This window comes from Talpa europaea (assembly GCF_964194135.1).
Source record: "Talpa europaea genome assembly, chromosome: 3".
NCBI lineage: Eukaryota > Metazoa > Chordata > Mammalia > Eulipotyphla > Talpidae > Talpa > Talpa europaea.
Window position 1 is genome coordinate 80,805,577 of NC_140069.1, and position 13,001 is coordinate 80,818,577.

A 13,001-nucleotide genomic window follows, 5' to 3' on the forward strand; every position below is an offset into this window, starting at 1 on the left:
ATCAGTGGTAGTTGTGAAGATGGTTCATGTAACAAAAATGAAATAAGAAATGGTTTTGCTTTGCAGAGCCCTGGGGAAAAGGTACAGGGGGATTTTGTGGTCTTTTTTACTTTCTTTATTGAAAAGCAATACCTATTTACCATCCCTTAACCCACTGGTATTTGCTTTTAACTAGGAGCATTTAGTTATAGAATTTTTTAAAAATAATATATTGTTAATACATGTACAGAAATACATGTTAATACATGTAAATAAATGACTTTTCATCTCCAATTATATTAATGTCATTTTTTTTAATTTGAAGACTATTACATCAAATTGTTATCATAGATTATCATTACATTAGCTTCATTTTGAAGCTATGAACCATATGCTGCATTTAGCAATCTGTACAGGGATTCTCACAAAGAGATAACACTGTTAATAATGGATTTAAAAACCAATTCTTACCACTAATGCTGCCATGACAGGGCCGTGGATGATGTAAAGCAACTGGGTCTCCACACTCAGCCAGCAGCTAGAGAAAAAGGGGGAAGGAACACATGAATACAAATGGATTTTCATACAAAAATGTTAACTTAAAATCTACCATAACACTTACTTGTCATTGAAGTACAGCGCCCTAGTAACGGCATGGATAGTGGTTGGCACCAATGGGAACCCTGAAAATGTGAAGAAATACAGATCACACCTGGTTTCTTAGTCTCAGACGTAACTACGGTTACATGGAAAATGGTAGTTTATTTCAAAAATAGTGGCAAGTGTAATGTCTCTGTCAAGATATTTCCCTGATGTTTTTGCACAAATGATCTCTGGTGAAATCAGGTAAAAATGCTCTTGGTTAGAATATCATTTGCTTTCAGAAAGTTTGGTTAAGAGCATTCAGGTAATTAAAAGCCTTTCATAAATTATCCAGTAGGGTAAGCATGTTACTACTCTCATTATGAGTATTATACCATTTTTATGTCAGTGATGATGATGATGATGATGATGGTGTTAATAACTACTAATTGAAACCAGAAAGCTTTTCATTTTGTGTGAGCTGTACTCTTTTTTGGGGGAGGAGATGGGTCAATGTACAGGGAGTGCCCTGGGAAGCAATAGTTGGATTGTTTAGAAAGCAATGCTGTTCATAGTATTTCTTCTAGGCTCCTCCCCCCCACCTGTTTATATTACATACATTGATTCTGTTTTCTTTCAATAAGAACACTTCAGAGTAGCTAACATGTTGCCTACGTTCTGACTGCAGAAACTTTATTAAGGTAACTTAATATCTATCTACTTCCCTGATTAAACTTGAAGAATTGGTAGAAAAAACAACTTTGAATTTACAAGCAGATCAGTAGAGATAGTTTTTGGCATTCTCTCAGGCTGTATCTTTTTATGTAGATGAGGAACAATCACCATAACATTATATTCATTTCAGGTGTACAACATAAGGATTGATATTGTATATACTGTCAAAATGATCACCAAAATAAGTCTAGTTAACATCCATCACCACAAATAGTTAAATAATTTTTGTGATGAGAATGCTTAATATTTGCTCTCCTGGGAACTTTTAAATTGGCAATGTAGTATTATTAACGACAGTTACCATGTGATATAGGTTCTATCTTTTTAAAATGAATTTTCATTTTATAAATGTAATTTAGAGTTGGGTTGTGATTCATGTAGAAAAAAGATTTTCTCTTTTCTCAGATGTACCCATGAACAGTAGAAACTTACTTGATTTAGTTTTGAGGTTTATAGAATTTTTAGAAATTAGCACCAGATTAAGAAATGGGTCTCAAAAGTGAAATTTTTTCTGTGAATGATATGCAAAAAGAAAATGCCTCAAAATAATGAGGTTTCATCTATGAAGGACCTCAACTTCTAAATTCATGAAACATGTAATTCACTAGTAACATTGATTAAATGTTTCAATTGAAGGAATTCTGAGTGTGCCTATTTACACAAAATATAATTGTGTTTTGTTCAGTGTAGTTCTAACATCTTTCCCCTCTTGGTTTTAAGAACAATAACTCATTCTCTGGATTTATTTTGAAATACACATTTTAGAATTAGATAGCGAGAGGGCCATATGGAGATTTCACTCCCATCTCATCGTTTTGTAGTATGGAAAATGTATGTATGATCATTAATATGAAGAGGCAGGTAGATCTGTATCTGCTCATTTCTAGGGCACTTCACCTTCCTCCAGTCACGATGCCTCTTTTCATGCAGTCTGTCTTTTCTTTCTTCTTCCACTTCTCTCTCTGACCCTCAAGAGTCAGAATAACCCTTCTGTCCTACTAACTATGGTGTGGGTTAAAGTACTCTTCTCTCCCTAGGATTCTTTTTTGAAAGGGACTGAATAAATTCTATTTGTTTATTGTAAATGCCCATGGGGAGAATTTCCTTCTTTGATTTCTAAAAAGGAAGAACTAACAAGGCAACAAATCAATCTGAAGGTTTTAAAATAAATGATTTTTTTCCTAAGAACTAAACTTCAGCATGTGAAGTTGCTTTGATTTGAGAGAAATCGATCAATTATCAGTCCTGTGCAGAATAGGATGGAAGATCCTATTTAAAGAAGTAAATGTTCACTTTCTTTTGAGTAAAATGTCACTACCAGACACTTTTCACTCAGATAGTGATGTCTCTTACAATCTTTGAGATCCTTTCTAGGTCCTGGGGTTGGTAAAATTATTCACAGCTGAAATGAATGCATGAGAGGAGCATCATCTGCAAAGTTAGATCTTAGCACATAGGTTTCTTGGGCCAAATCTTCTGCTCCTCAATTTCATACTCCTTTCAAAGTTTATGCCTTACTACTTGATATTATAAAATTTAATATCATAGTGTTTTAAAGTGAAAGTAACCTCAAAAGGACAATAAAGAGGTTATTAAGTAGAATATTATTTTTTGTTCCATTAAATTCTTTTAAAACTTTCTGTGAAACTTTCTTCAGAAGTTATTTTGGTTGTGTTTTTAATTGTTTTCTCCTATTCAAAGATAGTGCTTGAAGTTCGAAGAGAGGGCTATTGCTTTAAAATATGTTATCACAGTTGTCTTTCAAATTTGCTCTCAGAGTTGAGATTGGGTGGTGTGAATTATAAATCTTAACATTCAGTGGCATGGTGTGCACGTGTGTATGTGCATATGCAAAAATAGAGAAAAACAGATTTAGCTCTGGTATGCTAAAAAAAGGGTTTTTCCCAAACATTTGTGAAAATACTTCCAATTCTTTTAAATTGACAATCCTGTTTACCTCACCGATTGCAATGTTTTTTAGGATTTTACTTGACTCATCCTGATAAAGTTTTAAGTATTTTGTGATTAAATACTTAGATCCCATAATTATTTTACTTGTATTCATTACCTTCTTTTTGATGCAGCTGAACAGCTTGTCCCTTTTTTTCCTTTGAATTGTTTATGTGTGTTAAGCAGATGTCTTCATCGAGTTGTCTATGATGATGCCAAAAAGTTTTGTAACTAATTCACAATGCATCATTTGGAAAGAGACATATAAATTGTTCCTTCCATGATGCCCTCATCTCTGCTGAATGTCACAGGCAAGAATAAATTTGCAGTATTTTTCTCCCATGGAAAATTTTCTCAGTGTGGTAGAAAAAAGTTTTTGAATAATCGAAACTGGTACAAAAAGTAAGTTGTACACTTTATTTCAAAGGAAATAATTAAAATGGAATCAGAAATGGGGTGTGTGTGTGTGTGTGTGTGTGTATGTGTGTGTGTGTTTTGTGGTGTGTGTTTTTGTGTCTTCAACTGGAAGACATGTGACCAAGAACTACTGCTATTGTCATGATCAGAATTGCAATTGGAGGCTTTAAAATACACCCAGATGAGTCCTGGCAAGACAAACTTTGGAAGACCAAATCATTGTGACAGTATTATGAGCCTGAGAAGGGCAGGGAAAGAAAAGTTTAGCTTCTGTGGATGGCTGGAGCTAAAAGAAATGAAAAAAAAAAAAAAAGACCACTTTGAATGCACTGTGGCCTATGTTGGAGACAGGGAAGAGCAGGAGAAACTAGTATCTGTTGTGGGTTGAGGAGCATAGTCACAAGACTGATTTCTAATTTCACTGGACTGTTAAAGAAACAGGATGCTGGGCTTGCTCCCTACTCTTGCGGGGCAACAGTCTACAGATAAGGTGATTTGGGGTGTATTCTAGATGGCTGTCTAGTTCACTCCTCTCCCATTTGTTTTGGGTGGGTTACTCATCCTCAGACGTGTTTGCATTATGTGACAGTATCCTCCCCCTCAATGTCCTTGAACCATAGTCAGCCCCTGATTTCAGTTAGGTCAATCAGATGTTCTTGGCCTGATATTCAAAATTGGGACTTACAGACAGACATTTAATTTTCTCTGTGTACCTAGAACAGAAAAATATGAACTCAGGAAGCTTTGGGGTAGGCTGTATTTACCATTAGGATTAGGGGAGTAGAGACCCTGTAGTCTATTGCCTGTAGAGAAAGAGAAGAGTTAAAGCATATACTTGGAGAAAAGCAGAGACAAAAGACAGAGGGAGAGTGCTTCTGGCTGGTGCCAAGGTACACCTTTTAGTAGCCTAGTGACATTTTGGACCTTGACTTCTATGAAATACCCTAGATTCTGATCACTTCTCTTTTGGCTTAAATTAGAACATCATATTCTCTGTTACAAGCAAACAAAGAATTGTGGCATCGTTGTTCACCTCTGAGGCACCCAAAATATCTGTCTTATTAATCCACAATTATAAGATTATCACGTTGTGTTTGAACAATGTATTTGACTAAAATCCATATATTCCTATTAAGGAGGGCTGTTATGGGAATACATACTGCATGGAATCAACCACAATATAGACTGGAAAAGACATTGGGTTCCTTATATGACTTCCCAGACACAATTCTATAAAGTAAGTAACTGTGCTTTTCAGACAGGGGTTTAAACACAAAGGTTGATGTTTTTAGAAAACCTTTTGGTTAGCTTTCCTCCTCATTAAATCCTTCCTTTCTTATCAATATTTTTAGGGTTCTCCAAAATGCTGCATTAAAGGGCATACTTAGTTGAAGGCAAGCCATATAGGCTTTGCTCCAAGAGTCTTAATTACCCTTTTATGGATAGTGTGGGCAATTTTTGGCTCATCAGTCCGTGTGGAATGGCCCACAGCTTCCTTCTCTGGTATGGGAGTTTCAAGGATGTGTTTTTTATTTATTTATTTCATAAGGCAACATGTTTTTGTTCCTAAGCTTTTTCTGTCTGTTTGCCTTACTGTCTATCTGTTCCCCTTCAACCAGAGGGAGCTGGGCTTTAGCAGCTATGGGAGATTGCAAAGAGTCATCAGAGACCTCAGCACCTCACCTTAGCAAGTCGTTACAGATGGTACTTCTTAAACAATCTAAATGTAAATTTTCAAAGTCACTACTATGTGCTATGATGTCAGGTAGGTTCTAACTGGGAGGTTGAAGTGATGATGTCTAATGCTCAGCTGGAGTCCACTTCCTGAAATTTCACTGGAGGAAAACTGCTGATGGGTTGACCAGAAGGAATGTTCTTGAAGGTTAGTGGGGTCAGGGTAGAAGGAGGTAAAGAAGACAATATATGAAATTCTCCTTAATTCTACAAACAGGTGATTAAAAAACTGATGAAGGTCTAATCACAATCAGGACATGTTTTTGTTCATCCATTAGCTGGGTTTGCTTCCTAAGGACATTCTCTTAATCACTCCCTCTGCACTTCCCTCCATGTTCACCATAGTCTGTATGAGCTTAGTAAAGGACTTCCACCAAGTTCTCTTGGAAACTGAGCTCTTTCCACCACCTGTGTCCCACCATGCCTAAAGATGCAAGTTGTTCTGTGGCTGAGACTAGAAGAAGACTGTAAATATTCAAAAATACTCAGCTGAAGAAAATACATACCCCAGCCCAAGAGATAATACCACCGCATTTGATGTTTGTCAGTAAACACAGACACCACAATGAGTGTGTGAAGATAGATCCCTTCGCAGAGCATCCAGAAATAATTGCATGCCATCATGTACTGGTGAAAGAAATGCAAAATCTTGCAGCTCACCTGTCAGAAAGAAATGGAAATACTCAGTGGAAGACATTGGTAAGGGTCTGGCAGTGGAAGAAAGAAATTGTGAAAATGAGCCAAAGGATCTGCTTTCAGCTCACAAGGCAATTTCCCTAAGCATTTGTCAACACATGCCACCCTTATATCCACAAATCCAAGTGACAGTGATATTACAAGTACCTGGTATTACATATAAACAGCCTACCAGGGTGATGGGGCCATGTTCCCCAAATGTTCTTTTCTTGTTACATTCTGGTGACTTGCACAGTTAGGTTCATTTTCCTGTAATGTGTCTGTAGCTTATAATTTTTGATAGTATTCAAGGAGTCATCAATGACTTTTATGGCCCTTTTTCTATGGCCAGGAAGGCAAATAATCCGGAGATTGTTAATGCTGCTCCTGAAGTTCACTGATCTATTGATGAGGATTATGTTCCTGCAAGCCTCTGGTTACATTTACTAACCAATCACTGTATAACTTTGTTTTATGGTTTTTTGTTTTGTTTTGTTTTGTTTTTTTGCTTAAAGACATCTTACATAATACATATTATCGATTTGTTAACATTAAATTCATGGTCAATAGTACTAACCTCTGCCTCAAGGAAGTATCTCTCTGTAAGTCATATCACAATTTATTTGTGCCTCAGAAAACTAGGCCACATTTCTGCACTATTTTATTTTTTTATTATTATTTTTCTCTCTGCACTATTTTATTTTATTTTATTTTATTTTATTTTTTTATAAATTTTATTGTTATATTCCCCATACAATTGCAGCCCCCCCCATTCTGACCCCAATCCCTCCCCTCCCGCCCCCGCCCCCCCAAAAGTGTCTCTGGTTCATAGTTTTTTGTTGATTTTGATTTTCACTTTCTTATAGTTATTCATTTTCCTGGTCCCTTATTTAAGTTTTCTAGATTCCTGCTATGAGTGAGACCATCCGGTATTTTTCTTTTTCTTTTTGGCTTATTTCGCTGAGCATGAGCCCTTCCAGCGCCATCCATGTTGCTGCAAATTGCATGTGTTTATCTTTTTTGAATGCTGAGTAATATTCCATGGTATATATGTACCACATCTTCTTGATCCAGTCATCTATTTTTGGGCATTTGGGTTGTTTCCAAAGCTTAGCTATTGTAAACAGTGCTGCTATAAACATAGGGGTGCAGGTGTTCTTTGGAATTGATGTTTCTGTGTCCTTTGGGTAAATACCTAGGAGTGGAATTGCTGGATCATATGGAAGCTCTATGTTTAGTAGGTCCAGACTCTCTGCACTATTTTAAACAGTGAAATCACCAACAGAAAGCCCACAATGAGAAAATATACCACTAAATGGACCATGAAAAGGGCCTAAGTTTACAGTATGAGAACTGAAACAGGAAGACAGAACATCGCCTTCTTTGACCTCAGCAGGGATTGTGAGTGTGTCAAATGACTCAATTTTTTTGCCTCTGCCCTTGCCTCTGAATGACCATGAAAGCATTGGGGGTATTGATTTTGGAGTTACAAATAATTAGCAAATCAGCACATTTGCAAATATGGAATCTGTGTATAATGAGGATCAACTACATTTGGGTCCAGTGTAAAACACTGCAGTAATAAAGGGCTTGAATATTCACAAAAATTGTGAAAATCACATCTATGAAGTTTTTTCCATATCTCCTGAACATAATTAGATAAGTCTAGAATGTTTACAAGATTGGTCACCACTTAGATCAGTGGTTCCTAACTAGGGCCGCTTATCAGTGTCATTTGGGGAGCACTTACAAAAAATATATAAACAGACCTCATCTCCTTCCTGTGTTTTCAAAATATCTTTAAGGATTTTTAATGTAAATGCCTAACTAAAAACCCTGTACTCAAGATATTCAAGGTCATTTAAGTACATTTAGCACATATTTATGGAGCAACCACTATGAGGCAGAACTGTGTGAACTCTCAGAATATCAAGATGAATAATATATAGTCACATAGTCCCTGACTGAATTATGACCCTTCTATCAATGCTGTTTCTCTTTCATAAAAAAATACTTTCAACATCTCTCTCAATGGTAAAACAGAATATCAGGTGAATATTTTCAAGGTTTTTTTTTTTTTTTTTTACATGGTTAGATAGAGTAGAATACTAAGGAAATTTTAAGATGCTTCGGCTTTGCTTTGTTTTTAAAACAGGCAAAGAAGAATTCAAAATAACTACATAATTCTTAAAGGACTTATTCTTTTAGAGTTAGATTAAAATGCATATTTTATTACTTTTTACAGTTTGTTTGTGCCTCAGAACACTAGACCACATTTCAAAATAATGGATAAGTCTATGCAGAAGGTATGCTTGTGTTTTTGTCTTGATTCCTGGGCTAGGTCCTGGGGTTGCAAAGATAAAGTTTAGTGCTGCAACTAAGAAAGTCACCTTCGGTGAGGAGATAAATGCAGAAACAAATATATGCAACCATACATGATTTCTTAAAAAGGTAATTTCTGCATCCAGCTTTAAGATTTAAGAATTCTTTCTTAGGTACATAACAAAGCCCACTACCTCAATCAGAGGGGATAAATAAATTGGACTGATGGGGTCTGTATTATTAACATTAAATAATCCATTCACTTTGAATTTGTAGATACTTCCAGAGTTGAACGCATTAATGATTATCATGCACTCTGTTCTTCCTCCAATTTTTGCATCATTTGAGGACTGCAATGCAGACTTCTAGCAAAACGTGTGACCTGCTATAAATTCACTTCTCACAATTTCATGGACAATACTGAAGAAAATGGAGCACATGCAAAGAATCTCTCTCCTTTTCCTTTTGTTACTGGAGGCTATCACAAGTTTGGAAACTTATGGAAATTAAATCAATTTCATCACTTTACACATAATTAATAAATAACTCAAAATAGTGAAAAATTAGTTTGAAATGCTATGAATAATACTAATTCCAGACAACTTTTGTACTGAATCAAAACTGCCAAAGTTATTCTGCCAATTCTTTTAAAAAGCAGAAATAAACTTTGCTACGGGTTCAGAGTGATCTCTGGTGATTAAACATGTTTATTTTAACATCTCCTGAAGCGTCTAAAAATGTTTTCTCATGAGTTCATTTCAACACAAAAAGAAGGATACAAAAACTCTATTTACTTGAGCAGGGGAAGAAGAATCGATTTTTTAGATATTTTACTCAGAGCTGAAGACATTTTAAAAGACCCTGAATAAAATAAAGAATTGTGGTTTATGTTGGCTCAATTTACCAGGTTAATTTTTTTTGTTAAATTTCACTTAATAAGCATCTAGATTACATATTGAGTGAATATGTAATTGCTGTTAAAAATGTGTTTGCCGGGCCTCCCTGGTGGCGCAGCGGTTGAGCGCTGGGTTGCGAAGCTGCCCGCAGCCTCCGCAGCTCCGGTTCGATTCCCGGCTGCTCCCCGGCCACTGGAGGAGGGTCCCACCTGGCGCGCAGACCTCTCCTGCCGCCCGCTGCTCCCCTCAGCAGTGTACCTGGGTCCTTCTGCCTGCTCTGCTCCCCGCTCTGGCTCTGGTGAATTCTCTCACCCTCCCGCGCTTCTGACTGTACCCAGTGCTTGTATAAATAAATAAATAAATCTAAAAATTTAAAAAAAAAAAATGTGTTTGCCAAATTTATCTCTCTGTCTCATTGTTTCGCCCACCTTCTCCCCCAGAATTCAAATCCAGTAATATTTTCACAGAAGGTGAATAATAGATGCTTTCTAAACCTGAATGAATATGACTTTGAGCAGTGTATATAATATTGCACATTGAAAGTATTTTAAATCCTAATTTGATTTTTCATCAAGTACCCACACAAGAGGTACTTAGCCATGATTTAACAAATAAATTCCAGGGTCCTTTTGCCTTAATAGTTCTATTGCTCTTGCAAATGTCTGCAAAGATCAGTACATATTTGAAGGGGTCAGACTACTGATAGCAATAGAAAATGTACAACAGTTGAAGGATCCCTGTGGGGACATACTGAGGCTTTGTCATGTTCTTCTAAATATTCAGCAAGGTATCTTTAGAAAGTAACATCCCTAAGGTCTACTACAACCTGTCACTTATACCCTGTGGCCTTGGTAAATAGCTATTTTGTACAGTGGTCTTCAAACTGGGCATATGAATTCTTTCTGCAAACACTCCAGTCTTCATGATTTGAAGTTAATCTTAATATATTCCCAGTTTTGAGATAATGTTCAAATAAAATATTTTAAAAAAATAGAGTTTCCTAAGAACTTGATAGTTTAATTTTGATAATACACTGGCTTTTCAGTTGGTAACAATGGTCTACCTTTCGCAATCATTTACACTGCACGCAAATCATCCAGAACTTTTCAAGCCCCCTAGTAAATGAAAAATCCATAATTACTTTTATTTACTCATAAAGGGATGATAGAAGAATTACATTTCAACTGAATCCAATTACATGTAACATTAAGATGGATGTTCTCCACTGAAATACCATTTACGTATGTGATTGAAACATTTTTTCACAGTGGCCATCTTTACAGGAAACCTGTTCAGAAGTATGTATTTTTGCTGGTCCCCTTATCATTTCAAGTAAAGGAGAACAAACTTTCCTCTGTTTCAAATTTACTCAGTGTCCCTTCTCACCTCCAAACTCTGGTTCATTAGGAAGTAAAAATTCCAGCAAAAATACACTAATGACAGTAAAAAGTCTTGCTTTATAAACTCTTGATCAATCTGCCGTCCTCCATGAGAAGGAATTTTAACTTTGGGCTTTTTCTTTTTAAATTGAGATATAGTTGACCAAAATAGTTTTAAAGTAATGTTACTGGAGAAGAGTTTTTAGAATTAGCTTTTAGTTTCATAAGAAAAATGTTTACAAATGACCTCATTCTTCAGGCGTGATTGGAAGTCTGAGTATTTTTTTCTTTTCTTTTTTTTTTTTCATTTTAAAAAGGACAGGTTTATTAGGAAAAGGAGAAAGGAGAGCAGAGAGCTGCTTGTGCTTTTGACAGAAAAAAGTTTGTGAAAAGAAACCTTTTTCATAGACACATGCATAGACATGAGCAGGCAGTCTTGGAATAGAGCAGCTCAGAAATGTGAGTTTATTTCTCATTCCTGGTAAACATTCTTGAACAAAATAGGAGATAGTAGATCTGATGAGATGAGGGATGTTGAAGAGTTTATTTCCCTTACTTAATTTTTTGAAGTTGTGAATTGTGATTTGAGATATATCATGGGAGAATGAGATATCTGAATATTTTAGAATGTAGTTAAAGAAAGTTGAATTATTTTATATTTTGTAAAGTCAAGGACTCCCTTTTCTCATCTTTTCTATTGCTTTTAATTCTGAAACACCGGTTTTATAAAATTTCTAATAAGATGCAACAAAAGATTAATGATGTTATTTATCACTGCTGCTTCCTCCTTATACCTGGTCCTTATCATTTTGGAAGCTATTTTAAAGCAAGAAATTGAGTGTTCCCATCAGAAAAAGATGCCCAGAAAACAGTATTCTCACACTTTAGTGTGCCTAAGAATCTCTGTACAGCATCATAAACTATACTTATTGGATGGTTTGAGGGATTTTGGATAATAAAATTGATTATACGAATATTTAATTTTATACACTTAATACCCATCACACCTAGTAGGCAACCACTCTACTGTACTGCTTTTCTCTTTAGACCTTTCTCATCAAGCAGAATAATTTATAAACTTTCAAACAAAGCTTTATAATTTCCAAGTTCAATTTCTTTACTAGGTATTGTAATATTTCAGACTTTTAGGAAAGCTATCTGTTCCACTGAACTGCATTCCAAATGTAGAGAGTTTATGGGGTGAAATAAGAGTGTTTCTCTGGAATGTGAAACATTTCAAAGGTACATCAGACCTGATCTCTCATGCCCTAAACTTTTCCAGATGTCAGTGGAGATTTTTACTTCGTTTTCATCCTTGGTTTTCTTGCTGATAATATGTTTGCCTTTCAGATTAGTCAGAGTAGTGTAAAAATTTTTTCCAAAGCATTTTTAATTTTTAGATGACATTCAAACTATCAAGGATTGTTTATCTTCAGAGGGATAATTTTTGATCCTTTTTTTTTCCTCCAGGGCAACTTCTCTTAGAACTTTTTAGGGGAGTTAAGATAGCACTGCTCCAGAGAAGTGTTTTGTGTGAGTGAAGCGTTTCAGGAAAAAATAGAAAGGGCTTCTTCCAACTTCCCAAGGGAAATATGCCAGGCAATGCTCAAAGAATTTTATACTTTCAAAGTCAATGTGGAGTTTTGCTTTAGAAAAAGTAATAAGGATACAAAAACAATGCAGTCTCGACTGAATGACTGTCTGAGTTAGGACTTTATCCATGTTCTAGTCACTTCTACAAAGACTACCAGATTCAGACAGAAGCATACGTCAACATATGCTTCACTGAAATCATCCAAAAGAACCAGGAAACAGCAAGAAGTCATTGACAAAAATACAGAGTAGCAAATTCTTGTGAAAAGGAGAGAGAGGTTTGTAATGACTAAAAGTCAAAACAAAAGTTCTGACTTATTACTCAATTTTGTTGGAGTCTGATATATTTCTAAAAAAAATCACAATTTCATTCATTTCTGAATGTTCTAGAAATTGCTGACCAAGAGAGATATCTCAACAATGTATCAGCTAGCACTGCAGCCACTGGTTGTTCTGCCTCTTCTATCTCTGTAGCCCATGCATTATTCTATTTCTTGTGGGCACAAAATCTTGGGGAATTAAGGTTGTATTTCTGTTATCTGTCCTCAGTTGTTCAAAACTGGAGTGGGCAATGCTGTGGTAAGGTATTACTTTTGTTTGCCTACCAGAGAGGACAGTTCAAATGAGATTAATATTCTCATTTGATTAGGTTGGTAAATTTCCCAGCTTTCCTCTCTTAAAGTGAGAGGGTGATTTTGATACACAGAGAACCAAAATGCACATATGGCTTACCTATTCT

General features: G+C 35.7%; 1 protein-coding gene across 1 annotated transcript in view; it reads right to left on the reverse strand.

Annotated features, from left to right (window-relative positions):
• CALCR (calcitonin receptor) overlaps positions 1 to 13,001 on the reverse strand; it is a gene marked incomplete at both ends in the record, with an annotated part of 49,331 nt that overhangs the window by 7,112 nt on the left and 29,218 nt on the right. The window contains 3 exons of the mRNA XM_084230840.1: positions 451 to 517; positions 602 to 662; positions 5,904 to 6,057. Coding sequence (XP_084086966.1) covers positions 451 to 517; positions 602 to 662; positions 5,904 to 6,057 — 282 coding nt within the window. The remainder of the gene's footprint in view (positions 1 to 450; positions 518 to 601; positions 663 to 5,903; positions 6,058 to 13,001) is intronic.